Source organism: Streptopelia decaocto (assembly GCF_964273445.1).
Source record: "Streptopelia decaocto genome assembly, chromosome: 6".
NCBI lineage: Eukaryota > Metazoa > Chordata > Aves > Columbiformes > Columbidae > Streptopelia > Streptopelia decaocto.
Genome location: NC_138660.1, coordinates 26,240,741 through 26,267,992, shown reverse-complemented (window position 1 = coordinate 26,267,992; position 27,252 = coordinate 26,240,741). Strand labels below are relative to the sequence as shown.

The 27,252-nt window shown below is 52.9% G+C and overlaps 1 protein-coding gene across 1 annotated transcript; it reads right to left on the bottom strand.

Annotated features, from left to right (window-relative positions):
- SLCO2A1 (solute carrier organic anion transporter family member 2A1) lies at positions 1-26,754 on the bottom strand. The gene is made up of 14 exons (XM_082056941.1): positions 26,302-26,754; positions 14,278-14,415; positions 12,030-12,192; positions 11,578-11,793; positions 9,628-9,726; positions 7,932-8,065; positions 6,887-6,968; positions 5,857-6,021; positions 4,564-4,753; positions 2,631-2,784; positions 1,845-2,014; positions 1,641-1,705; positions 1,384-1,504; positions 1-672 (listed from the first exon to the last, which is right to left on the bottom strand). The coding sequence occupies exons 1-14, from the start codon at positions 26,389-26,391 to the stop codon at positions 552-554; spliced, it is 1,908 nt and encodes a 635-aa protein (XP_081913067.1). The 5' UTR covers positions 26,392-26,754; the 3' UTR covers positions 1-551.
- Between the last annotated feature and the right edge of the window lie 498 nt (positions 26,755-27,252).

Below are 27,252 nucleotides of genomic sequence, written 5' to 3'. Positions count from 1 at the left end.
GTTGGAAAAGTGACCTTTATTTAAAAAAAAAAAAAAGCAACAACCCCCCAAATGTTCTGCAAAAATAAAAACCAGACCCTTGGTGATAACTTGTCACAACACGTGTGCGATGTCCACGCTGACCTCTGCGAGGGGAGCGGACAGGGGGACGCAGGGCAGCCCCACAGGGGTGGCAGCTGTCCCCCTGCTCCTGTCCCAGCTGGAGGGCATCACCCTGCTGGGACCGTCACACCAGAGCTGGGACCGTCACACCAGAGCTGGGACCGTCACCCGCAGCAGGTACTTCTCTGGGATATGGGATGCGGCTGTGGTCCAGCCCCCATCTCCCTCGTGCTCCAGGTGCTGGGGGCCGCCCCCTCCCCAAAGCGACGGAGAAACCAGTGCCAGGATGGGGCTGGCACAGAATGTCCCTTGCCAGGAGCACGACGGTGCCACGGGCTGAAGGAGAGGAGCTTGGAGCTGCCGAGGTAAAGTCACTGCCGTAGAAGGCAAAACAAACCCAAAAAAGACAAAGTACTGGTAACATGGGGTGCGGAGTCAGTCCTCAGGGGCTACACCAGCCCCGCCGCCTTCTCCTGCACGTTGTACTCCTTGCTCCTCTTCACCTTCCAGCTGATGAGGGCGAGGAGGACAGTGCCCACCACCTTGTAGCCCACCTGCAGCCCCAGGTATCTGTGGGGAGAAGAGCAGGGAGATGTCATGTCTGGAGGTGGCACCTCCGGCCAGCACCAGGATGAGATGGGGAACATAGAATCATTTTGGTTGGAAGAGGCCCTCAAGATCATCAAGCCCAACCATCAACCCAACACTGTCACTAAAGCCTGTCTCTAAGAACCTCATCTTCATGTTTCACAGAATCCTGGAATGTCAGGGGCTGGAAGGGACCTGGAAAGCTCATCCAGGGCAATTCCCCCATGGAGCAGGAACACCCAGATGAGGTTACACAGGAAGGTGTCCAGGCGGGTTGGAATGTCTTCAGAGAAGGAGACTCCACAACCTCCCTGGGCAGCCTGGGCCAGGCTCTGCCACCCTCACCCCCAACAAGTTTCTTCTCCAATTTAAGTGGAACCTCCTGTGTTTCAGTTTGTACCCATTGCCCCTTGTCCTATCATTGGTTGTCTCTCCTCAGTCTCCTCTTGTCCAGCTCCAGAGCCCCAGCTCCCTCAGCCTTTCCTCACACGGGAGATGCTCCACTCCCTTCAGCATCTTGGTGGCTGTGCTGGACTCTCTCCAGCAGTTCCCTGTCCTGCTGGAACTGAGGGGCCACAACTGGACACAAGATTCCAGATCTGGTCTCACCATGTTTGTTAAACCCCTCCAGGGATGGTCACCACTTAGTGGTAATCCCTGCCTGGGGGGCGTGGGGACGCAGGGCAGGGGTACCTGTTGCGGAGGAAATCGTTGCTGTAGTAGGCGCAGAACCGGCGCTGGCTGCACTGCTTCTGCCAGTAGATGCAGGAGGAGTCGATGAGGGCACCGAACATGGCTGGGGCCGGCAGCCAGGCTGTGCGGGAGAGAGGATGGGGTCAGGCTGCCCGCCCTGCCTGCCATCCCCACGGCGTTCGACACCTCCCGGGGCTCCAGCAAAGCTCTGAGCACCCACCGCCTCTCCCCAGCTTCCTTAGGAGATGGACACTCACCCAGCAGCCTCATTAGTAAAAACTGGACTCCGATGGCAAACGACTTTTCGTCCTGGTTCACCACCCTGCGGGGGAGAGGCCACGGGGGGGGTGAGAGCTGTGTTTGGCCAAGTGTCTTGGCCCGGTCGCACGTTTAATAGGCCCTGTTGATCCCATCACATCGCGCTTCCCACTGTGCCTTGTGATTCCCGCCCCGTTGCTCACCGTAAAACCATCATGTAGAGGGGGTTGTGGGACAGGCAGGCGACCAGTGCGGCCAAGGAGATGAGGAATATGGCAGGGAGGAGCATGTGGGAGCAGCTGAGCGGGCAGGAGCCTGTCTTGGCGGAGGACAGCCCTTTCCCAGCAGGGATCAGGGAACAGTTCTTGTAGATCTGTTGGAAACGTTTAGGAAAATTATAAAACAAAACAACAACAAAAACATAAACCACCCAAATCCAAAAGGAGGGTTTTTAGCGATGCACCAAACCACATCACTTTGCAAAAGACTGACGGGAGTGTCAGCTCCAATTTTAAGGCGTGGCCATTGGACCCTGCAATGGGATGTGTCAGGGTCCCCATTTCCCCAAGCAGCCTCATGGAATCATAGAATGTCCCAAGTTGGGACCCACTGGATCATGGAGTCCAACTCCTGTCCCTGCAATGACAACCCCATAGGTCACCCCGTGTGTCTGAGGACGTTGCCCAGTCTCTTCTTGAACACTGTCAGGTTGGGGCCGTGACACCTTCCTGGGGAGCCTGTTCAGTGTCCAGCACCTCTGGGTGAAGAGCCTTTCCCTCATGTCCCACTGACCCTCCCTGGCACGTCTTCTGCCGTTCCCTGGGGTCTGTTGTTGAGCATTGCAGCAATTCTCCATGGCACCTTCTCAGGACTCCAGCACCCCTGGTTGACCTCCCCGCATCAAAAAGGCTCTTCCACACTATTGCATTTGTCAGGTTCCTACAGCACCGTCACCAGCAAGCGAGGTGCAAACCATCCGTTTTACTCACCACTTGCTTGGGAGTGGAAGTGGTGCTGTTGGTGCAGCCAGCGAAGCAGGGGGAGATGTATTCCACATTATTTTCTCCACACACGGGGTGAAAGATGTGCTGCGAGCAGTGGCACCCGCTCGGAGCCTTAACCTGCTGCTGGGAACTCAATGTACTGCCAAAAAAGAGGAGAAAACAAAATTTAAAAAATTAAGAAATAGGACAGGGGGAAGAAAAATCCCTCTTAGTCGTTAGCCAGTTTCCCCATTCCTATTTGCGCTGGGACACTGCCAGCAGCAGGCTGGCCTTGGGCCAGACCCTGATGCCTGCAGGTACCTCTGCAAGTGTACGGGGAACTCAACAGTAATTATGTTATGTCTGCAAACAAGTACTCACACACTTACTCCCCTCGAGCCCCCCCAGCTGAGAACAAATCAGCCAAATGCCTGGAGAAATACATCTGGGCTCCATCCAGAGCTGCACAAACAGATGTGCGAACAGCCCGAGCTGGAAACACCGTTCAGACAGAAACTGGAAGCGGGATCATTTCCAAACAAGCCTGACGACATCGCGAAAGTCAAGAGGACAAACCCAATTATCTGTCCTGTCTTGCCTTACTGCTTAAGGGAGTTCATCTGCTGGAGGGGCACAGGCCATCTCCTGATGAAAGTCATTACCAGGGACCTGCCTTTGGCCATGGTGGGATGGGGTTGCTTCATCTCCCATGGAAGCCAACACCAGGGACCTGCTGTTGGCCATGGTGGGATGGGGTTGCTCCATATCCTGCAGGAAGCCAACACCAGGGACCTGCCTTCGGCCATGGTGGGATGGGGTTGCTCCATCTCCCATGGAAGCCAACACCAGGGACCTGCTCTTGGCTATGGTGGGATGGGGCTTCTCTGTCTCCTGTGGAAGCCAACACCAAGGACCTGCCCTTGGCCATGGTGGGATGGGGCAGAGCTCATGTCCAGCCATCCATGTAGCCCACAGCTACCCAGGGATTGAGGCAAAAGTCATTTCTGTACTGCTGACATTGCCTGGGTGGGGAGATCTCCCAAATAACTGGTCTCCTTCCCCATGTAAGTCCCTCCAGCAGCCCCCAGTTACACCAGCAAAGCCCAGCAAGACTGGTGTGTCCCAGAGGAACCAAGACCTGACAGTGACAGCAAGGGGTGAATGCAGTGAGGCCAAGGTGCCACCCAAAATGTAGCACTTGAAGCACCTGAAGATGAGCTGAGAGATCTCCTCACATTTGGACCCTTGGGCTCACGCAGAAAGCTTGAGGTGCCCCTGCCTTGGTGGACTTCCATACGCTCCTGAATTTGCAGTGCAGATCTCAGAGCAAAATATAAACGTGTCACTCACACATGAGTTTGCAGAATGCTGTTGCTTTCCCTCACAGTTATTTAAGTTGGAGAAGCTCATGTGCTGTCCTGTCCCTCACCCACCCATCACACCCCTGGGACAGGAGGCTTGTTGTTGGTGAAGGGAAACATCTGTCCAGGAGCCCCTTGCTGGGAAATGGGCACGATGCACCTGACAGTAAGACTGGGGTGGAGCCTAAATGTTGTTTTAATCTTAAAAAGACATGGTAAGAGCCAAAAGTTTCCACCTGGGTGAGGAGAAGGGTGATGTCCAGCTGGAAAAACGGGAGTGCATGAGGTGCACGTGTGAGGTTAATGTGGACATGGGCACTAATATTACTTACTTCCCCCTGGAAATCCAGAATGAAAAGTCCACCCTGCATGTTTGGTACAGAAAATCAGCAATAAATGCCTTTCTAAGAATTCTGTCATATCTAGCACTTAGATCTCCTCCAGGCAGGTGGGATCAAGGAGCAAGCGTGGCGATGTCTGCTGCCTCTTCCCCTCCACCTGCACGTATCCCTGCATGGGACCCACCTGCATAGACAACCGGGTCAAGGAGCTGGAAATAACCCAAGCGCCAGCGTTACCTGGGGGGGTAGATCCCATCGATGCGCCCCGTGGAGCAGCCCATGAAGAAAAGAGGCAGGCAGATGAGGATGGAGAAGACAAGCACCACCACGGCAAAGCGGGGGATGGCCCGGAGGGAGAAGGCGAAGCGTTTCATGATGATTCCTCCTAAGAGCATCCCAAGTGCAGCTGCTGGCAGGTTCACAGCTCCTGTGGAGGAATGAAGGCGTCAGCTGGGTGTCCTGCCTGCCAAGCACCTCACTGCTGGCAGGGGCTGGAGGTGGTGGCTTTGTGGACCTTGTGGACCTTTGTGGACCTTGTGGTGGTTGAGAGAAACCACAGATCGCATCGCAGAATGTCAGGGATTGGAAGTGACCTGGAAAGCTCATCCAGTGCAATCCCCCCATGGAGCAGGAACACCCAGATGACGTTACACAGGAAGGTGTCCAGGCGGGTTGGAATGTCTGCAGAGAAGGAGACTCCACAACCTCCCTGGGCAGCCTGGGCCAGGCTCTGCCACCCTCACCGGGAACAAGTTTCTTCTCCTATTTAAGTGGAACCTCCTGTGTTCCAGTTTGCACCCATTGCCCCTTGTCCTGTCACTGGTTGTCACCAGAAGAGCCTGGCTCCATCCTCCTGACACTCCCCCTTTCCATATTGATCCCCAGGAATGAGTCCCCCCTCAGTCTCCTCTTGTCCAGCTCCAGAGCCCCAGCTCCCTCAGCCTTTCCTCACACGGGAGATGCTCCACTCCCTTCAGCATCTTGGTGGCTGCGCTGGACTTTCTGCAGCAGTTCCCTGTCCTGCTGGAACTGAGGGGCCACAACTGGACACAAGATTCCAGGTGTGGTCTCCCCAGGGCAGAGTAGAGGGGCAGGAGAACTTCTCTCAATCTACCATTACCCAAGACAGAACAAAACCCAAGGCAGCTGGTACCTGTGAGAAACCTCAGCCTCAGTAGTCTGGCTTAGTGATGCAAGATCAAGCTTGGTGCATAATCACCTGCTCTTGACCCTTCATTAATCATCTGAGTGATCCAGACCCACTTCACCTATGTGGTGGGACTGCACATTTGCAACAAGACCAGTTGCTGGCCCAAAAAGTGAGCAAACAATTCTAGACAGTAGCTGAGACAAGACAGCCTGGCCATCTGCAGGCATCTCAGATCAGGAAAATCACCAACCACTGAGGTGACCCTGAGGTTTCAGCTGAAAATGAGTTTCCAAGGACTTTCTCCCACAGAATTAAAACCCTTGGGGCACACGGGCAGGTGGCTCCTGGCTGATGGATCTTTTCGACCCAGTCGTGCTCACCTATGAGAAAGTTGGCGTAGGAGGAGGAGGCGCCGTACTGCTTCTCCAGGAACTTGTTGAGGAATGTGGACAGACCCGCGATGACTGAGGAGAAGCTGCACTGAGCCAGCACCAGGAGGATGAAGAGGGGGTTGAGGAGTAGCCGGAGGAAGATCTTTGGGAATTCTACAGCGATACAGCAGGAAAAATGTGTTTTAGACATGTGGGCCTCAGGTCAGCAATTTGCTCTGTGAAAAAAAGCCACATTTAGGCTGTTCCCAGTGAGTTAATGCAGGGGACGTCTGAGGCCATAGGAAAATCAAAGAATCATTCTGGTTGGAAAAGCCCCTCAAGGTCATCAAGTCCAACCGTTCCCCCACCCCTGGCACTGCCCCGTGTCCTGAGAACCTCATGTCCGTCTGTCCAACCCTCCAGGGATGGTGACTCCAGCACTGCCCTGGGCAGCCTGTTCCAATGCCCCGCAGCCCTTTGGGGAAGAAATTGTTCCCCACATCCAACCTCAACCTCCCCTGGCGCAACTTGAGGCCGTTTCCTCTGCTCCTGGCGCTTGTTCCTGAGGAGCAGAGCCCAACTCCCCCTGGCTCCAAGCTCCTTTCAGGCAGTTCAGAGATCAGAAGGTCTCCCCTCAGCTCCTGTTCTCCAGCTGAACCCCCCAGGTCCCTCAGCCGCTCCCATCACACTTGTGCTCCAGGCCCTCACCAGCTCTGTTCCCTTCTCTCCACTCGCTCCAGCACCTCAAGCTCTTTCTTGGCGTGAGGGGCCCAAAACTGTCCCCAGGATTGGCGGTTTGGCCTCCCCAGGTCCCAGCACAGGGACGGTCACTGCCCTGGGCCTGCTGGCCACACCAGTGCTGGTACCAGCCAGGATGCTGGTGGCCTCTTGGCCACCTGGGCACACGCTGGCTCATGTTCAGCCACTGTCACCAACACCCCCAGGTCCTTTTCCACCAGGCACCTTCCAGCCGCTCTCCACCCACCCAGCACAGCCTGGTGCTCCCAATCACCCCCATCATCCAGTGCCAACTCTTTACTTTTTACAAACTCCAGCAGGGAGGTTTCTTCAGCCGTCCCCTTCTCCATCTTCCTCAGCATCCCAGCCTCTGCCTTTGGGTCCTGGGGAGGGAGAGCAGAGCAGCAGGTGGTGAGGGTCAGCACCGGGACCAGGACCCTCCTGGCACTCAGGGAGGCTCAGGGGAAGCAGAGTCTGTCCCAAGTGCCCCTGACCCCCAGCCAAGCATGATGGTTTTCTGCCTGTTGTAGAAAAGTTGTCACTGCTGATGACACTGTAGGTATCAGGGGAGTGTCACCTTGCAGAGGATGTTGCAGTGGAGGGGTTAAGATACAAGCGTCACCAGCAGAACACCCCGGAAGGGTTGAGTCCCCACAGACAGACCTCTACCAAGGAGGACTGCGTGCAGAAACCACAAGAAGACACACAGTAATAGAATTACAAAACAGTTTGCGTTGAAGGGATGTTCCCAGCTCCCCCAATGCCCCCCCTGCCATGAGCAGGGACATCTGCACCAGCTCCGGTTGCTCAGAGCCCCGTCCAGCCTGGCCTGGGATGTCTCCAGGGATGGTTCATCCACCACCTCTCTGGCCAACCTGGGCCAGGCTCTCACCACTGTCAGGGCCGATGATTTCTTCCTCATGTCCAGCCTGAATCTCCCTCCTTTAGTTTAAAACCATCACCCCTTGTCCTATCACGACAGGCCCTGCTGACAAGTCTGTCCCCATCTTTCTTATCAGCCCCTCCTAGGTCATTGTTCTGTCCCAGGGAAGACATAGGTCTACGCAAAACCATCCCAACAGATGCTGTCGGCACAGCCAGTGGGAAGGGCACAAGGTCTGGTTTTGGTCTGCTGAGCTGTGGTGGTTCCGGCTCTCCAGCTGGTGGTGAGGAAGCAAAGGGCCTGGTCCTTCACGTGTTAGAGGTTCTGAGCTGGTTTGGAAGACTTTTCCCTTGTGAGAAGTTGTAACCACATCTGAGAAGGGTTGCTGGGCTCCCACCCCTCTCCCTCCCTGAGCGCAGCCCCAGAACCAAGATGTTCTGGCCCTCCAGAGATGAGGTCTCACCTCTCCTTTCACCATGTACCGAGGGAAAAAGAAATACGGAATGGACGTGAGCACCAAGCAGCCCGAGGAGATCAGCAGTCCCAGCCACCAGGCTCCAATCCACCGCTGGTCCCTCGGCGTCAGGGCCACTGTTGCTGCAAGACACAAGGAGCCATGGTAAGAGCTCTGCTCCTGCACACCTGAGGGTGAAAGCGGCAAAAGTCCCTGCAAACATGGACTGCTGGGGCATGAAGGGTCCATATAGGTACAGTCCAAGTGTCTTAGAGCAAATGGATGGAGGTGGGAGCACCCACCAGTGCTGGTAGCAAGACCAGCCCTGTTTGTGTTTGACGTCCTTTCCCCTAAGCCAGGATCCTGCACCGACACTCCCCATCCAAAGTGCCCCGAGCCTGCCGAATGACTGCGGGATGGATTTCGTCGGCATGAAGTGTGCTGGTGGCCTGGGTTCAATGCTCCCCAGCTCAGCCAGCCAGCAAGGCGGCAATGACGGGGCCCCAGCTCCATCCTCCTCCGCCTGGCGCATACAGTGGGTTTGGACCACACTGCCTGCCAGGGATGCTGAGACAGGGACCGGGAAAGGGCACAGCCACTTTCCTGGAAAAAGTGTTCTCCCATTGTTCCAGGCTTGCAGAAACCAAGGGAAGGACCCTTGCCGGCAGAAGAACATTGTTAATGAGCCTGGTTTCCGAGTGGATGAAACTCTGGGCGCCTTCTCCGGAAAAAGGAGGAGAAGGTGAGAGCCGCTCCGTCTCCAGCACAGACATCCTTTGGCTGGGCCAAGCGATGCTCACGGGAGGGTGACAGATTGCTTGGCTTGGCATGGGGACCACATCTCCCCATGGCTGGGATGTTGCAGCTGAGAAAGGAACCAGCAGCAGCCTCTGGGTGGGATCCCTGTGCCAGGATGCGGCAGGAGAAGAGCCCACGCCCCACTGAAACAATTGCCCCGCTTCCCCAAACAGGACCACTCCACTTGGACGTCATCACGGAGCGACCGGGCAGAGGTTGCTAAATCCGTCTGCCGCCATGGGGAGCGAGCCAAGGCTTTTTGCCATTTCCTGCCCCAAGTTCATTTATTATTCTTATCAGGCACCGGACAAAAATGTCAGGCAAGCTCTGATCTCCCTAAGGAAACACAGGAAAAACCACATTAATGATGGAGCTGGGAAGAATTCCTTAGTGATTAAGTTACCAGAAATAATAAGCACACACCGCAGATAAAGAAAATAAGCCCTGCGGTGGTGTTGGCTTAGTCCCTCACTGTGCAGATGCTGGTGGAGGGTGGTGGGGAGGAGGATGGGTAGACTCAAGCCTTCCCATGCAATGGTTGCTCTGTGGTTGTCTTCTCCATCCCTGGATGCTTCAGGTGTCCCTGCTCCCCTTCCCCACTGTGCTGGGGTAGTGTGATATTTAGTGTGGTGGGCAGACCCCAGCAATGACCGCCAGTGCTTCAGTGCAGCACCACGAGCAGGACATTGAAATGTCCCTACCGCAGGTCTCTGCTTCAGTGGTGGCTTCAGGAGCACCTGTAGCCTTCTTCATGGGGAGGTGGAGTGGAGAAGTGCACTGGGGGTGCCATTCCAGGTCAGGTCTTTTCGGGATAGCAAGTTTTGTGGGTCACAGGACTGGTAATCTAGTGACCTTCTGACTCACAGGAGACTTTTAGGAAGACCGTTGCTACATGAGAAATACTCACCAACGTCAACTCTTCCGATATCCACAAAGAGCCGCAGCACCACGGATCCCAGCAAGTACCCAAAAGCAGGGCCGAACACAGCGATGGCGAAGAGGATGGCTGAAAAAAAGGAGCAGAGGGAACCCATGTGAGCAGGAGCTTCACCGCAGATATGGCTTTTGTCTTCCCACGTGGGCTGGGAATAGTGTTACAATATGCAGAGGAGATAAACCGTCTTTTAACAAGTGGCAGATGATGAGAAGGTCCTTAGGTCCAAGCAAAAGCATTTGGTGCAAACTTCGGGGGAGGTGAAAGGTGCTGAGGGCAAAGAGGCCAGCAGGTCACCCTCGGTTCAGCTGAACTATCCCGTCCAAGAAATAGATAACTTGGATCTAACCCATAAGGTCAAAATGTTTCCTTTCGACTCCTTTGGAATGAAAAAGGATTCCAGTTTCCTCCCTGAAAGAACCTCCTTGCACAACCTTTTTAAGACGTGCAAAAGGAGACAGTTTGCTTGCACGGCGTTGACCATTTCTGTGCATTTTGCTGATCTGACGCTTGCGAGCACGCTGGGCGCAGAACTGCCTGATCCCTCTGCTGTGCCTCAGCTGTGTAACTATTTTAAAAGCTTTTTTTGCCTTTTTTTTTTTTTTTTTCCAGTTAGGCAAGGCAGCACTTTTGTTTTTACAACATAAACCTAAGTATTGATGGGCAGGGTCTTTAGATCCTTCTCTAAGGGATGTATTTAAGCCCATACCATAGATGGTGGCGTTCCCTTTCATAGAAGGATGCCGAGACCTAAACCGAAACAAGACCCAAAGAGCAATGGTGTTTATGTTGTATTGCAGTAATCCAGACCCGCCATAGCAATATCCCCTGCCACGGACACTCCCACAGCCCTAAAGTGACCACCAACATTATGAAGAACAAGCCAGCCTCATTTTCCTTCATCACAAGGGTCTGCAGGTTTGGGAATCCAAAGGGCACTCAGGGAAGAGTGACCCCGCATCACGGGGGGAAGACGAGGATGAGGATGCTCTGTCCCTCCTTTTGCCAGCCCAGACTACTGTATTTAATCAAATCTCTCCTCACAGGAGACGTTCTGCAGAGCTCTGAGGAGGTGCAGCAGCCCTTTCCAGCAGGAGCTTGGAACAGAGCACACCTGGGTGGGTCTGGAGACCCTGCCAAGCACTCCAGGGCTTGTCCAAAACCTGTCCTCAGGAGCTGAATCCCCAAGGCTTTCCCTTCTCCTGCAGCGCTTACCTTATTTTGGAACATCCACCTTGACTCCTAAATCACTCTGACACCTTTGGCTGCTTTAAAGACGTTGTTCAGCACCAGAAGAAATCAGGTTTTTAAATAACTTGTGGGCTGAGCTCAAAGCTCACGTAGGCATGCCGGCACCAGATCAGCTTTGCCATTCACAGGTTAAAAAATGCAGTTTAACATGGAAGCCAGCACCTCTCTCTTTGCAATCAGCAAGTCCTCCTGCGCCTGGAGCCCCCATCAGTCAGGGACCAATTCCATGGCAAAATATGTCAATTTTGAACCCTTGATGCAAAATCTGGGTTAAATGGCTCCCTCAGGCTGTCGTACCTCTGGTTAAATCATGCTCAACTGATGCTCAAGAAGAGCAGGACATGGCCTCTGAGAAGATTTCCTTACTACTCTTCCCTGCCATGGATGGCATCACTTCTCACAGACACAAGGGAGAAGCCCCAGCTCATCCATGTCATCTCCTTGCCCTGATTCTTTGGCTTCCTAACATACACACCATAAATATAACCCTATGGAGAACAGCTGATGATCAAGGGAAGAGAAGGACCGGCCTTTAAACAGGGGAGGATCTCATCTGAGTCCCACTGGCTGCTCTACCCATGTCCACCAGTTCCTCTCCAGATGAAGCACCCCTACATTTCACCTCTAAGGTCTGGAAGAAACAATGCAACATAAAGCAACGGTTCCACTTACCAACATATAGTGGGGAATTGTTTGGTTCTGCAAAGTCATCTACGTAGGATATGCCGAAGGGCTGGATGGGAACCGTCCCGATCCCAGCCAGCAGCTGGGCGATGACCATCATTGCCCATATGCTACTGGCCTCCTTCTGGGGGTCCTGGGTGGCATTTGGGCACATGAATTTATTATCTGCGTAGCAAAGTTCAGCCTGGGCCTGGGTCTTGTTGCCTGAAAGGCAGAAGAAGGTAATCATTGCATTCAGAAGGGGTTGTGAAACTGTACTGAAGTCAGGCTTAAAATAGCAAATTAAGCCTGACTTAAACCTTAAGCCTTTACCTCCAAACACTGAGTTTAAATTGTGTGTGTGCTGGATAAAACCCCTTTTTTTGGGTAGGGACAGGCAACCCAGCCCAGAGTGCCATTGTGCTGGGCCAGCTGATGGTGATAGGGGTGGTGGGACTCACCGGTGCTGAGCGTGGTGTATTCGTAGGGGTCTGATAGGAAGTGGGGCAGGGTCACCAGGAACGCGCCCAGCGCCAGCAGCAGCCCCCCCACGCCAATCACCCGCGGGCGGTGAACTCGGCTGCCGAAGTAGCTGACGAAGATGATGAGGACCACGTTGCCGATCTGGAAAGGGCACAGCGAAACGGGGAGAATGTTAGAAGACATCACGGAGGAAGTTATGACATGATAGCTGGTCCCCCATGACTTTGTCTGTGTGGGTGGAGGGGTCTCTTATCAGGCGGCGTTTGACCCCCACAAGAGCAGGAATGGGACAGCAAGTCCTTCACCCTGCAAGTCAGTGCTCCCTCCTCGTCCAAACCAGCGAGCCAACTCCTTGGCTTCTGTCCCCTTTGTTGTCACGGATGGCTTCTGAACCTCCCTGTCATCTGGCTGGGGCTTTTTCTCAGCACCCACACATGCCCCTCAGCCCGTAGGATGTGGCATAAACTAATCATTCCCCCAAACACAGCAAGAAATTAAGCATATGGCCTCCATTCCTATGACTCTAAGCAGGCATGAGCCCAGATACAAAGTCCAGCTCAATGCAAATGTTTGTGACTCTGGACATTTGCAAGTGCGTATATGATTAGCTAAAAGAGATATGAAAACATGCAGCTTACTCAGGCAAGTAGATGAACACCGTAAAATTACCATTACATGGGTTTTGTCAGCCTGGGGCAAGCTAAATATTATTCTACCCTCAGCACGTATGTCTAAGAACACTTTTTACATATGTTTACATGGGCTCCCTTGTTTATCTCTCTGTGGTTTGTGTTCTTAGAATTGCTGCAGCCGTCAATGAGAAAAGATCGTGATCCTGGGCAGGCAGGGAAGCTGAGCTCACACAGAGCACGAGTAAAGCACAGAAATCTCTCCCATAAAGCAGAGAAATAAAGATAATTCTGTTGTCTGCACTCTGTTACTCTTTAAGAGCATGGATATGTCCTATTTCATCTTTTTCCCTTTATATTCTTGCAGTAACAGACTTTTACATGAAGTTTGCTTTGGTATTACTTCTTGAGACACAAAGTCTCGTGAGCATAAGGACTAAGTCTCATGAGTGTAAGTCCTCTAGTGCATAAGAGCACATAGGTTACAGCTTTGAGATACTCTGCAGGGCTTAATTACACCAGTTTGGGATTACCAATATAACAACTGTCCATACTGGGTCTCTTTGCATGGTTGGGACCTGGTCTCAATCAGTGGAAGTCCTTCTCTGGTCTTGATAGGTTTTGAAGCAGTCATTTTGGGGCTGGGCTAGATGATCTTTGAAGGTGCCTTCCAACCCAATCCCTTCCGTGATTCTGTGATCTTAACCTCGGATGTAGGTGCTGGTTGAGGTAAGACCTGGATATCTCCTTCCCCAAGGATCTGGGAGGAATCCCAGTGTCCAGCTTCTTGGTGGAGGGTCCCACACGAGCAGACCAGCTTTATGCAAGGTGGGCTGTCAGCAAGCACTTCTTTGGCTGTGCCATCAAAAGAAGCCTCTGCCAGCAGGTCTTTTCCTAATTAGCTCTGAAGAGCTACCAGTTCATGAACTGAAGGATACAGTTCATGACAACGTGAGCTAGAAAACTTACTCCAGGGGAGTAAGTGATTAGAAGGCGTTCATGAGAAATCCCTGGCCAGCTCAGCAATATGCTGCGAGTAAAAGACGGTCCCTTGCCACAGGGCCATCAGGAGCTGGAAGCACTGGAGAAAATGGCTAGATCTTGGTGGGACTGTTGGCCAGGGTCTCCTTTTAGAGCAGCTTGGAATGACACAGCCCAGGGTCATTCCTAAAGCCAATGAGAAACCTATGAATATAGATGCTTTTATTAGAAATTGCCCACAGAGCTGTAGTTGTGTGGGTACTACTCGTAATAAAATGTTCTTCTTCTTCACAAAAGCTGTAAGAGCTGTGATCAATGGAGAAGAATCGCATTGTGTGTTTTCTGTCTCCCAGTCAAGTCTCTGCTGGAGATGTATGACAACCCAGGGTGGAGAGGTCTCCCCTGAAGTGACCTGCTTTCTGCTGCTGTCCTCTCTGAACCCAGGTCCTCACCACATCACCCTACATTAAACCTTCCAGCATAAGTGAAGTGTGATGAGGTGTCCACATATAGACATGGCTGAGAAAGCACTGGGCTATTCTGATCCTTTTCTGGAAAGGTCCCCCACATTGTGGCCACCCCTCAGGGCCCCGACACAAGTGTCTCACCCAGTTACCTCATGCAAGCTGGAGATGAAACCTGAAGAGAGACTGGAGAGCCCAAAGCGCTTCTCAATGGTGGTGAGGCTGCTCTTGAAGTTGGCGCTGTAGAGGAGCTGGGAGAGCTGGAGAAGCCCGTGGCACAGCACAAACACCTGTGGGCAAAAAAGCCATGCCATCCCAGTTAGTACCCAGTTAGTGCCCTGCTGATGTGTCACTGATGGAGATCGTGCCCAGTGTGAGGGATTTCAGAGTCATAGACATGTGGACTCAAGTTGGCCAACTCAGCTGCACATCTGACATGGAACAGAGCTACTGAAGGGCTCAGTCCAGGATCCCTAAGTAACTTGGCTTTGCAAAATGAGCGATGCAGCATTCAGAAGAGAGGGCGAGGAGCTCTGTTCTTCTCTTTCCTCTGCTTTACCATTATTAATTCTAGCCTGGAGAACAGGAGCTGAGGGGAGACCTTCTGATCTCTGAACTGCCTGAAAGGAGCTTGGAGCCAGGGGGGGTCGGGCTCTGCTCCCCAGGAACAAGCGCCAGGAGCAGAGGAACCGGCCTCAAGTTGCGCCAGGGGAGGTTGAGGTTGGATGTGGGAACAATTTCTTCCCCAAAGGGCTGTGGGGCATTGGAACAGGCTGCCCAGGGCAGTGCTGGAGTCACCATCCCTGGATGGTTGGACAGACGGAGATGAGGTTCTCGGGACATGGGGCAATGCCAGGGGTGGGTTATGGTTGGACTCAATGATCTTCCAAACAAAATTATTCCATGGTTCTAATATTAATTGGTATTTGCACTGTGGCAACCCTTGTGCAACCCTCAAAAGCAACTCTCCAACCCAAGCAGGACCTGTTGCACTGGGAGTTGTACGGTGATAAATGAGACAGGTCTGACTGTGCATGGACCCAGCTGGTCCACTCACAGACCATGTTAGGGCCAACCCTGCCGCGGAAAGGAACCCATACCGGTTTAGACTACCTGAGATCCAGTATTTCCAGTTGTCCCCTTGGACGCACTCAGCTGTAAAGCCAATTAACAGAACCTGCTCCAAGGGGTGTTGCAAGAAAAAGTGGAAAAAAAGGGTTTTAAAAGTCCCAGAGGGAAAAGATGAAATATGCACAATGTAGTCTCACGACCGGAGGACCTCTGTAGTATTCTAAAAACAGCGTCTTTCTCTTGAGCCAGGTTATGAGCTGAGCCAGAAACCAAGCCTAATGGAGGCAGAGCTTGCCTGGAGCAGAGGAGGGAATACTATGGGGCAGGGCAGAAATGTGGTCAAAAGCGCCCGGGTGGCCTGGGAGAGGAAAGTGCTCTCAGCCGGGGATGCAAGAAGCAGCTCACAAGTGTCTTTTGATCTATATTTAGTGAGAACAGTTTTCCTTTATTTTTATTGGAATGGAATGCATCCACACGGTGCCAAAAGTATTTAAAAATCATTTAAAAAAAAAAAAAAAAAAAAAGGAAAAGGTATTTTTATTTAAATTCAGAGGAAATCAAATATTTGCTGAATACCGGAAGCGTGTCCCACAAAGATAATGGCGGGAAGCCCAAGATGATGAATGAGGGATCAAAGGTACTTCAGGGCTGACAAATTCCTTATGTCCTTGGCTAGGAGAGCAGCAGTACTCATTATTAGTATTTCTTTGAAATGGTAGTAGCGTCCAGAAGCCCTGACCCATTGTCTGAAAGAAAAAAACACCACCCAAACCAGAAAAAGAATTAAATTGTCTACCCGACATGGAGGATTCAAATGCCAGAGGTGGGTGGAGTGGCTTTTTGGGGACAAGGGGAGGATGCAGAGGCAGGTTAAGGAATTGCAAGGGAATTTGGGTAGGAGAAGATGGGCAAGAAGACGAGTGAGAAGATGGGCAAGAAGACGGGTGAGAAGATGGGCGAGAAGACGGCCGAGAAGACGGCCGAGAAGACGGCCGAGAAGATGGCTTCTTGGGAAGCTTCTCCTGCAAGGGAGGACAGCACCAACCAGAGCTGGGTATCCAAAAGTGTAAGAGATGCGAGAGATGGTGACAGATGTGGGGGAGAGGTGGACTAAGATGAAGGGGAAGGAGAAAGTGGGGCCCTGGCAGCATGGGGACTGGCTGGGAACAACTTGGAGAGCACAGAAAAGTACCAGTAGAAAGACAAAGACTAAAAAATAGGGAAGCTGCCATCATGGGGTCTCCAGACACATCTTGGAGGGGTGTCAGCAGATGGGCTGACATCAGCCAAACATCTGCCACTGCAGTCATGGAGCAGGAGAGGACGAAGTCCCAGGCTGGGACTTTGCCACGACAAAAAGCCGCCGAATGACAACGTGGGGTGTAACGTGGGAAACCCTCCCAGACGGACAAAGTGGAAGTGAAACATGTGAACGTAAACTCCTGAAGCAGAATGACCTCTACACCCTCCAGCTATCAGCTCCTACATTCAAACACCCATCTCAGCATATGGTCTTGCAGGCGACAGCTGGACCCACCACCTTCTTCCCCAGTCCTGACCTGGGATCACCATGTAACTAGTCCCGCTGGGCTGGTCTGGAGCAGAGAGGTGACTCCAGCATGGATGAGAAGTGGAGGGGGGATCTTGCTGCCAGAGAACATTAATTTTTGTTCCCGCAGCTTTGGCCAGACCCTACTGAAGTCATTGCAATAAGGAAGCGTTGGCTAAACATCGGCGGGCCGGGACCGCCCGAGACGCGGAGCAGCTGGAGGGGGAGCCCTCCCGGCGCGAGGCGGGAGCCGGAGGAGCCGAGCTGTTTACCGGGAGGGAAGAGGGTGGATCATCGAGGCTGAATTTAGCGCAGCAAATGTCAGCGTAATCCCAAGGCAGACGGGGAGATGAGACGTGCTGGGGAGAGAGAGGGTGCTGGCGGGGAGGGAAGAGGACAGGCAGATTGAGTCCCCAGAATGCTGGGGTTGGCAGGGGATGGGGAGAAGGTCAAGGCATGGATGGACCATGGGGAACCAGCACTGACTGTGCTTCATGAAAGGATGGAGAAGGGACAAGCTGTGGTCAGAGAGGACAGGGAGGGTGGGACAGAGCTGGCAGGAGGTGGGTTTGAGCATTGGTGACAACCTGAGCAAAGCAGAACAGCCTTTGCTCCAGGACTTGTACAGATGGAGCTCGGCTTTTCCAGATGCACTTTGACTGTCTGAAAGTGAGAGATGAGCCTGGTCTCAGACTTTCCCTGCATTCAGCAGACTCAGCTCTAACTAAAATAATGATGGCGCAAACCTTGAAGGCTCTGAGTGCAAATAGCTGGGAGAGGGCTCCCCAAAAGGAGCCCATGCACCCCCTGAGCTTGGCACAAGCTGAGGTGCTCCAGCTGGGAAGACCAGATCTCCAAGGCTGGTGGAGATGAAGGGCACCACGTGTCCCCTCGGAGGTCCTCATGGGTCTCTCCCATCCCTGTCGCTCTCCCCATGCTTCCCCATCCCCACATGTTCCTGCTGACCACCCACAACCTGCCGGTCCATGGAAACCTGCGCCAAGCTGGTCCCTTCCAGCTGCAGAGAGCACCAGATGTGCTGCGCTGGCCCCACACACCCACCGAGCAGCCCCAGCAGGGGAAGGAGCTGCTGTCATCCATCTTCCATAACACTGAACGGAGAAGGAGGTTTTAAAGAAGAGCCAAACGCATTCAAAGGGAGGTTTTGCTGACGCAAAGCAGGCACAACGCACCGAAGGCGAAGGCACGGTGGGAGGTTAAGGAATCGGGGACACTCCCACGAATACAAAGCGCTGACCCTCCGGAGCAGATGGTCCCATCGGAGCTGGGTGTATTTTTGGAGCTGCAGGCCAGCAGCGGTCCCGGGCAGCCAAAGGCGTGCACCCACACGCACCCGCATACCAAATCCCCTCTTAATCATCCCCACGTTTCCCTCGGAGCGCCTGAGCGATCCCGGCTCCGGGCTGTTTATACAAGACACTTGACTCTTTTCCAAGACCCACTTCATTTAAAAGGGAAGCAAATGCCTGGGGGAAAGTCCCTCGCTGGTCCCCCCACCCAGTTCGTGGGGACAGGCTGACACCTCCCAGGGCAATGGCTTTTTTGTAAGGAAGATAAACCCACCCCGTTGCAGGGAAGCCCCTCCATGGCCTGGACAATGCTTCCCAGATTCAATCAGATCGAACCAACCCAAACCCCCTTTGGAGGAAACATTCAACAAATAGTCGACCCAGAGGGCTGGTGGGGCTGAGGGGGGGCAGGCTGGGCTGCAGGCAGTCCCCGGGCACGAGGATCCTCTCCTGGCACCAAGACATCCCCGTGAGATGCCAGGTATGGCCATGATGGCTGGGCCACTCTTGGGGAACAGCTGAGAAGGTGTTTCAGTCCTTGCAGCCACCTCGCGAGACCCACTCGCACCCTTCTCCAGCTCACGGGGAATAAAATAAGGCTCTGGGAGGGGAGAGGGAGGCTCCTAGAGCCAAAAAACAGACAAGGATGAGAAAGAAAGAGTCAGGGGGAAAACCATCCTTGAGGTGAGTGCTCCCGGGGTTGGAAGCTTTTGAAGTCAGAGAGAGGTTGCTGGTTGCACCTCTTGGATGGGTGCACCGGGAGCAGACAGGGCTGTGGGCATCTGTAGTCCCTTATCTCTCTTTCCACTGTTGCTTAGGTAAGATCATCCACTGTCACTGGCCTTAACAAACAGTTCCTAAAGGTACACAGAGACTGGACTTTAGGGAAGTTTATTATGAGAGATGAGCTATTTCATAAGAGGTTTTTTTAGGAGGTAGAGTGGGGGACCATCCCTTGGTCACTAAGGCAGCCAATAATAAAATGCTCAGCAAGTTGGGCTAAATAAGAACAAAAAGCCAAACTTGAAGTGCTTGATAACCCCGGCATGCATGTGCAGGACACAGGTCAGAATCAAGGCCAGGTAACAAAGTTCTTTTAGTTTCCAAGGAGTGAACTGCCTCTGTTGGGAAGATGCTGCTACGTGTGGCATTGCCACTGCCCTGTTCTCTCTGCCACACGGAGGGGTGAGTTAAGGGTTAACTCTCTGCCCTCCTTCCCCAGCTTCATGCTATGGCAGCCACACTCATGTCCAAAGTCATCCCTCACCTCGTTTATCAGTATCTCCACCTTGGCAGCCCTGCTTGGAGATAGAGAAGGTGGAAACCTTGAGCTGTTGTTGCAGGAGGATGCAAAATGAATCTGTCTGGAGTAAATGTTTGGAAAGGACTAGGAGGAAGGACGCGCTGTCAGACCTTTCCCTCTGCACAGTACTGTTTGAGTTGACTTCTGGGTTCTGGGGGGCCAAAGCAAAATTGTCTGACCTTGGTGGAAAGTCATGGCCCCAAGCAGGAGACCCCAACCTGCCCATCTCTGTAGACTTCTTCCACTTTACTCTCCTGAGTTGGCAAGGGACAAAAAGAAGGGGAAGGAGGAACTTTAGGAAGTAATAAGAGTATCCCCAAAATTATAACAGTCAGGGAGAAGATAGGCTGTTTATTTTGGAGCTGGTATATGATCAACACTCACTACACTAAGAGGTTCTCCTGCAGAGGGATGGCTGAGATCACTCAATCCAAAAGGAAAATATCAGCTGGAAATGGGAAGTATATAGACATGCATGGGGAAATGCATCCCTCCTTGGCATATCTTTCCTACACGTAACTGCCTAGATTTATAGATCAAAACGTGCTATGAAAGATGAAAGAAAAAAAGCAACATTTCCACAGAAGAAATCAAACACCCTGCCATGCAGCACGTCCCTTAGCACAAAACCTCTGAGCCTGGAGGATGGTCCAATGGCAGAAGTTGGCTCCTAAGTTTTATTTCTACTGCAAAAAACTAATAAAAGAATTAAAATGGCTAGGGATTGCCTGAAGCACGCCTCTGCCCAGAATATTACTTGCAATGATGACTGTCTGCTTGCCGAGTAACCCTCGCTTTACAACCCCCAATTGCAAAAACAATGTTTGCGCTTTTTGCAATGAATGTACACGTGGGATTTCCCTGCAGTTACCCCTGTGCCCTTGCAGGGTCTGTGCAAACCCTGCTTTGCTCAGTAAAAACCTATCCCTGCCTTAACGTGCAGGTGCCCGTGGCAGATGTCAGCAGGAAAGGAGGTTTTTGGCTGCAGAGGATTGCTGAGACCAGCCCCTCGGTGTGTAAGGTGTGAGGGTCTGCTGCTCCGCAAGCTGCTAAGAAAATTCTCCTGCCTGCAAAACACGATGCGCACGGTGAAGCAGCTTTCTTCATCCTGCAACCAGGGTGCGCAGCGGTGCTGAGCGGTTGGGTCTTTGCTCCTTTGTTTTTCCGCAGCTCTCTTGGCTTGGCGGTGCATCAGGATTTCCTTGAAGGTACCTTCAGCTCGGCTCTGTTCTCCGCGACCCGCAAGTGTGTGTACACACTCCTCCCGCACGCTCCCTATCAGCGACACTCCTCCTGATAATCTTATCTACGCTGACCACTCCTTGGTTGTGTTTGGGCATGGAACCACCTCGCCCCTCATAAAATTGCCTTGTCCCATGTCTCCTAGACCTTGATCCCACTAAACTTTCCAACTCGTTTTACCGTCTGGCTCTTCCCCATCTTCTTCCTCATCCCGCTGCTGGTGCTGCTGGTGAGCACCAAGTGGTTCTTCCCTTTAGCAACAGGATCCTAACAAAACCAGACATAACCATGGATCCATCCAAACCCAACCTTTGCTCTCTGATGTTGGCACCATCACCACAAATGCTGGAAGACCCCAGTCACAGCAGGTCCTTGTCCCCATGCCACCCCACTTGTCCTAAGGACCCTGCTGGTTTCTTTGCTACAAACGCTCATCCAGCTCATCATCTCTCCTCGCATAGTGCCTGATATTGATTTTCTTGCTTAAACCAATAGTCCTAATCAACAATGACTGTCTCTTCTCAGTGCTTCCCCCTCCAAACTTACAGACATTGACATGTTGAATCTCCTGATCTTGCTACCAGCTAAATCAAGCAGTTCATAATCTTTCCCAACAGGATGTGAGAGCACAATTGTTACATCTCTGGGATTCTGAAATACACTCCCCTCTCAGCAAATTCCTTTAGTCTCTTTAAAGAAAGAGACAAAAACCTTGTCCTGATGCTTTGTGACCTCAGACCCCAAGGCAAGGCTCCTGTTTCTTCTGCTCCCCACTCCTGGCCATTGCAGCCCGTGTGCCCCCAACATCTTCACCCTGGGATGCTTCAAATCCTGATCACACCCTGAGAGCCCACAGTCTCCTCCTGACCTTGCTGTCCCCTCCCCTACACTCTTCCATACCACCCCTCTCCCTGCCCCAATACAGCACCCAAGTTAAATCCATCCCTAAGGCTTTTAAATCTCCTTCTGGACTCCCTCCAGCTGACATAAGTGACAATAACTCTCTGTTATCCTCCTGCTTCCAACCATTACGCGCTGCTCCCCTGCGCTCTCCAGCTAACTGGCTTCCAGCTGAAACCAGTCCAACTCAGCAACAAAACATTCACAAAGCTCTCCTCCTTGTCGTGTTTGCAGAGATCCCAAACAAGCAATTAGCTATCAATGAAAATTGCATAAAACCACAAAAGAAACAATAAAGGTGAAGAAGCCAAAACATTTTGGGCAACACAGATATAACACCTTGGAAATAATCCTTTTTCAGTGTCTGTCTGGGCAAGATGGGTATATACATGGTGACTGAAGGCAATGGTTAGGACTCTGGACTGGGGGCATCAATAGGATCCACGGCCATGCTTGGGTATCAAAAAGACCAACCATCCACTTCTCCACCTTCCAAAGCTGTTTTGTTCCTCTAGGCAGTGAGGTCCTCAGTGTCCCCAGTGGCAGTGGGTGCTGGGATCCACCTGAAGGTTGGTTTCATCCTATGTTTGCCAAGCAGAACAACTACAACCTCCCAGTGCCAATCAGCACAACCCTGCAAGCTCTGGTGAATGTCAGGGTTTGGGGTTGTCCTTGCTCTTCACCCATCTCCACCACAGCTGTGGGATGACCAAGATGCTCCAGGCTTCTCGCAGGGGACAGTGCTCAGCAGCAACCTCCCAGCCCCAAAGACTGAAAACCTCCTGCATCCTGCTTTCTCACTTCAAGGTGATTCAAGACAAACAGTCAACTTCTGGAAGGGTTTGAGCAACCCTGTCCCTTCTGAGAGGGCGCTCACAAGCACAAGCACAATGACCTGGTTTATTCCAGCTATGAGATACGGTGCAGACAGCAAACACTTGGTCGGCTGAGCCAGGTGGTGCCTGAAATATCCGTGTAGACAGAGCCGTGGTGCCGGCCAGTGTAATCGCAGGACTGGCTACAGTCGGTAATAACCACGTATGACAGGGAGTAACTGCTACAGCAGCAATGCGGAACTGTTACCAACTACGTTCCAACGGAATACAGAGAGCAGCTGTAAATCCTGCTGTGTCAGAGCATGGACATGAGCCAGCAGGGCATCACCTGCCTGAGAACCTGCTTCTGCACTGGTCTTCCTGCATCCCACCAGCACCTCCACACCATCCATCCGTCACCAGTCCTCCTGCATCCCACCAGCACCTCCACACCATTCATCCATCCCTGGTCCTCCTGCATCCCACCAACATCTCCACACCATCCATGCATCCATGCATCCATCCATGCATCCATGCATCCATCCATCCACCCATCCATCCATCACCAGTCCTGCATCCCACCAGCACCTCCACACCATCCATCCATCACCAGTTCTCCTGCATCCTGTCAGCACCTCCACACCATCTATCCATCCATCCCTGGTCCTTCTGCATCCCACCAGCATCTCCACACCATCCATCCATCCATCCATCCATCCATCCATCCATCCCCCCATCCATCCATCCATCCATCCCTGGTCCTCCTGCATCCCGTCAACACCTCCACACCACACATTCCCAGACCTGCTGGTTCCATCCTGCTCTTCATATCCCTGTAGACCCACTAAAACCACTGCTTTCCACCAGGACCTCTGATGCCCATCATGCTTCCCACCTCCAAACATCAGCAGTAATGGGGCCAGTGCCGAAAGCCACCTCAGGGGCAATGGAAACCAGTGCAGGGAGACAGTGGTCCCTGTCATGGGGAACATGGAGGAGAAAGATGGTTTGCATGGAAAAATAATTTGTTATTTTTGGCCCCAGCCCTGCAAATGATCCCAGTATGTGAGAGGGAATGAATACAAGTTTCATAATTAGGACTTGGAGCCAGCTGCAACCAGGAGATTTTGTTGTGTTGGAAATACTGTCCTGGCCAGAAACTGTCATCACTTATAAGAGGACGCTGTGTCTCATTAATTTAAACCCTTTTGTAGTACCTGTCTCTGTGTGGAGTGATGCCAGCAGCTTCCCACACAATTAAGTGTTGGAGGAAAACTTTATATCATCTGTTATTCGCAGCACCAGGGGCTTCTCATACAAATGAGAGCTCTAAAGCCGTATAGAATGAGATCCTGACAGTACACCCTGCCCTCTGACAACACATTCACAGCAACACAACTTCCCAAACCTGGAAATCCAGTTATGACACTTCGGTTCGCTACTAATTTGGGGGAACTGAGAGGATTAAAAACTGTGCACAGGATCCTGCTTTCCTACCATGAAGCAGGGTTTTTTTTAATGTATATGTATTTTTAACACAAATGTCACAGCACAGGAAGAGCGAACAGGTCAGGAAAGGGTGGGGGATGTCATTGCCTGTCAATTTATGCACATCTGCTCTTAAAGGCAAGAATTTTTCACCAAGGGATGGGTGTCTTGACTCCCCATCACCCCAGAGGGTGGATATCGCCCACCTGATGCTAACAAGCATATGTTGATAGAGCCCGAAGTGCTCCTCAACAGCGCCAGTGTCGGGCTGTGTCGTTGCTCTCGATTTAGCAAAAATCTGCTGACATTTTAAAACGTTTAAGCTTTATGTCCTGAAAAAGGCATTGAGTTTGGCAATGCTTTTGCATTTCCAGGGTATTTTTGCATGCTGCCCTCTAAGCGCGCAGCTGAAGGGAAGCGCATGAGCTGCAAAAAGCGCTCTGGTTTTGGGTGACTTTACTCACCCTGAGCCATGGTCATTACTGCAGCAGCCCAGACAGGGTCAGGACCACCTTTTGCACCCCCAGCAGAGAAGGGGTCAGGTCACCAGGTTCCCCCAGAGGCATGTCAGAGTAGCCCAGAAGCAGCCCTAAATTACCCAGAGTAATCTTGAGCCCTTCCTCCTGGAGCTCACAGCCAGAAAGGGCCACCAGGTCACCTGCTGGCATAACCCAGCCTGGGCAGTGGGGACCTGCAGGGATGTAGGGCTGGAAGACATCATCTGAAATGATGTTCCCAGCCCTGGGACACCCCACCATATCACCTGTTCACCCCAGCGAGTCCAAAGCTTTGCTGCTCACCCCACCATGCTGTGTGGAGGAGCTACACCATGGTAGACTTCAGCAGCCCCCAGCCACCCAGCAGAAGTGCGCAGCCACACAGTTCACTGAAACTTTTGCTCAGAGTCACAGAATCACAGAATGTTAGGGACTGGAAGGGACCTCGAAAGATCATCCAGTCCACAGAACAGTTTGGGTTGAATGGACCTCCCCAGCTCCCCCAGTGCCCCCCCTGCCATGAGCAGGGACATCCTCACCAGCTCAGGTTGCTCAGAGCCCCGTCCAGCCTGGCCTGGGATGTCTCCAGGGATGGTTCATCCACCACCTCTCTGGCCAACCTGGGCCAGGCTCTCACCACCCTCAGGGCCAACAATTTCTTCCTCATGTCCAGCCTGAACCTCCCTCCTTTAGTTTAAAACCATCACCCCTTGTCCTAGCTCAACAGGCCCTGCTGAAAAGTCTGTGCCCATCTTTCTTATTGGCCCCTTTTAAGTCCAGAAAGGCCACAATAAGGTCTCCCCAGAGCTTCTCTTCTCCAGCTGAACGCCCCAACTCTCCCAGCCTGTCCTCCCAGCAGAGCTGTTCCATCTCCAAGCCAGACTCCAAGCCCAAGAAAGCAAAGCCCAAAGAGGGGCGGGCAGTGCTGTCCTCCATGCACGGTGAGGAAAGACGGGTGGCAGATGAACTCCAAAGCCACCTCAGACAGCGATGCTGCACACTCCTGAAAACTCGGTCATCTGGGACACGCTGGCAAACCCTCTTTGGTGGCAAACACGGGCTTACATTCACCAGCACCGATGGCAAATCACACCCTGGCTCCAGGCACAGCTGAAGCTGCTCTGCCCATGGGCAGATGCTGCCGGGAGCCATTGCTCCCCAAAACTGCGCCTGGCTGCTGTGGATGCCGACATGCGGCAGTGCTGCTGAACGAGGCACAAAAATCGCCCCCAGCCTGGGTAATCCTGGTGAAAACAGGCAGAGATCACAGGGGTGGGAACCAGCATGCGCAACAGACTCGGTGCCCATCCAAAAATGGGCCAAACTGTGCTGCATGGGGGAAAAAATATGCGGTGAAGAGCGCAATGGTCAGCAGGGTTTAAAACTTGGGTGGCTGGTGTTTTCTCATGCAGGCGGTGATCTCAGGAGCCTGGAGCTCGGGCAGGGACCGGTTTTAAGGTGACAACTCCTGCCTTGCTAATAGGGGCAGGTGAGTAACTGGGCAACCAACACCAGAAAACCCACTTCAACCCGCCAAGATTTCGCTTCTGTCCCTCCAAATGCCCTGCTCACCCCGGTTTTTAAAGCAAGGTCAGTGTTGTTATAGGGCAGTGCTTTCTTTTTGCACCAGGATGTGGTTAATCATTCCCTAAGCAGCAGCACACTCTGTACCGGACGCCGTGGGTAAGAAGCTCCGCAGCCCACGGAGAGCTGCCCACAGAGAGCCACCCACGCCGCTTCCACGGGGCACAACAGCCCCGCACCACGCAGGGTACCACCCCAAAACCCAGCGAGCGGGACGGACCTCAGCAGCGTTATCCAGGACTGCCCGAGGAGTTGGGATTCAAATTCTGCATCTTAGCAAACACCCGTAATTTTACTGGCAGTTCGTACCGGGGATGTGGGGACCTGTGGGATGGATGGGATGGGGGTCGCTCCCTGCATGAGCATCCTGCTCCCCACCGGGGCCGTGGTGCATCCCTGCCAGGCACCGCTCCTTACCTTGATGTTGCAGAAGATACTCCGGGAGCAGGTGCTGGACTTTTTGGGGATGTCAGCTGGGGGTTTGCTGGCTTCAGGGTGGACTCCCATTGTGGCGGCTTCCTGGGGAGCCCCGAATAGCTGGGCTGTGCTTGGGCTGCCGTCCCTCTCCAGCCGGTCCCACCGCCGGCAGCACACACGGTCCGTGCCGAAAACTCTCCGAGCCCGCAAGTGAGGCGGGCAGCCGGAGCGCAAAGTTTTTATAAGTCTGCTCCCAGGAGCGATGATGAAACCCTTTCTCCTCCCTCTTTTGCTTTGCGTGCCGAGGGAACTTTAAAGTCGCAGGAAACCAGCATGCCGGGAGCAGGTGGGAGCCGGGGCTCGCCAGTTTGGGGATGGGGACAGTGGTGGGGTGACAGTGCTCGCCCACCCGTAGGGACACCCAGCTCCCCTCTGTTGCGCTCGCATCCGAGGCTGCAGGACAAGGCGCAGGCAGCGCAGCCTTCCCGCAGGAAAAGAGACTTGGAGGGGCGAGAGGAAGGGGAGGCACCTTTCAGCAAACCGAGATTTGGCTCCCAGGTGGTGGGAGAGGGGGAAATTCGGTGGCCAGACAGAGAAACCCCTCCCTGGGGTAAGGGGTTACAGAGAAAAATCCTTCTCCTGCTTTCCTCTCACGGAAATACCAGCATTTGTGAAACCTCCTGAGTGCTGGTTTTTCACAAACACCTCTCTGGGGCTTTGTTTATGCAAAGCATTGATTTATCTTGCAGGCTCCTCACAGGGAGGGAAAGTGCCAGAGGGAGAAGGGCAGGCTGATCCCAGCTGGGGGGAAAGCCAGCTTCAACTCTTTTGTCAAAATTATTTATTTCCCTTGCATAAAAGCAGGGAGAGGAGAGAGAGGTGGGGGCAACCCATGGGAAACAGTGGTTGCCCTGAACCTGGAGAAGGCAAATCCCAGCACAGCCCGGTATG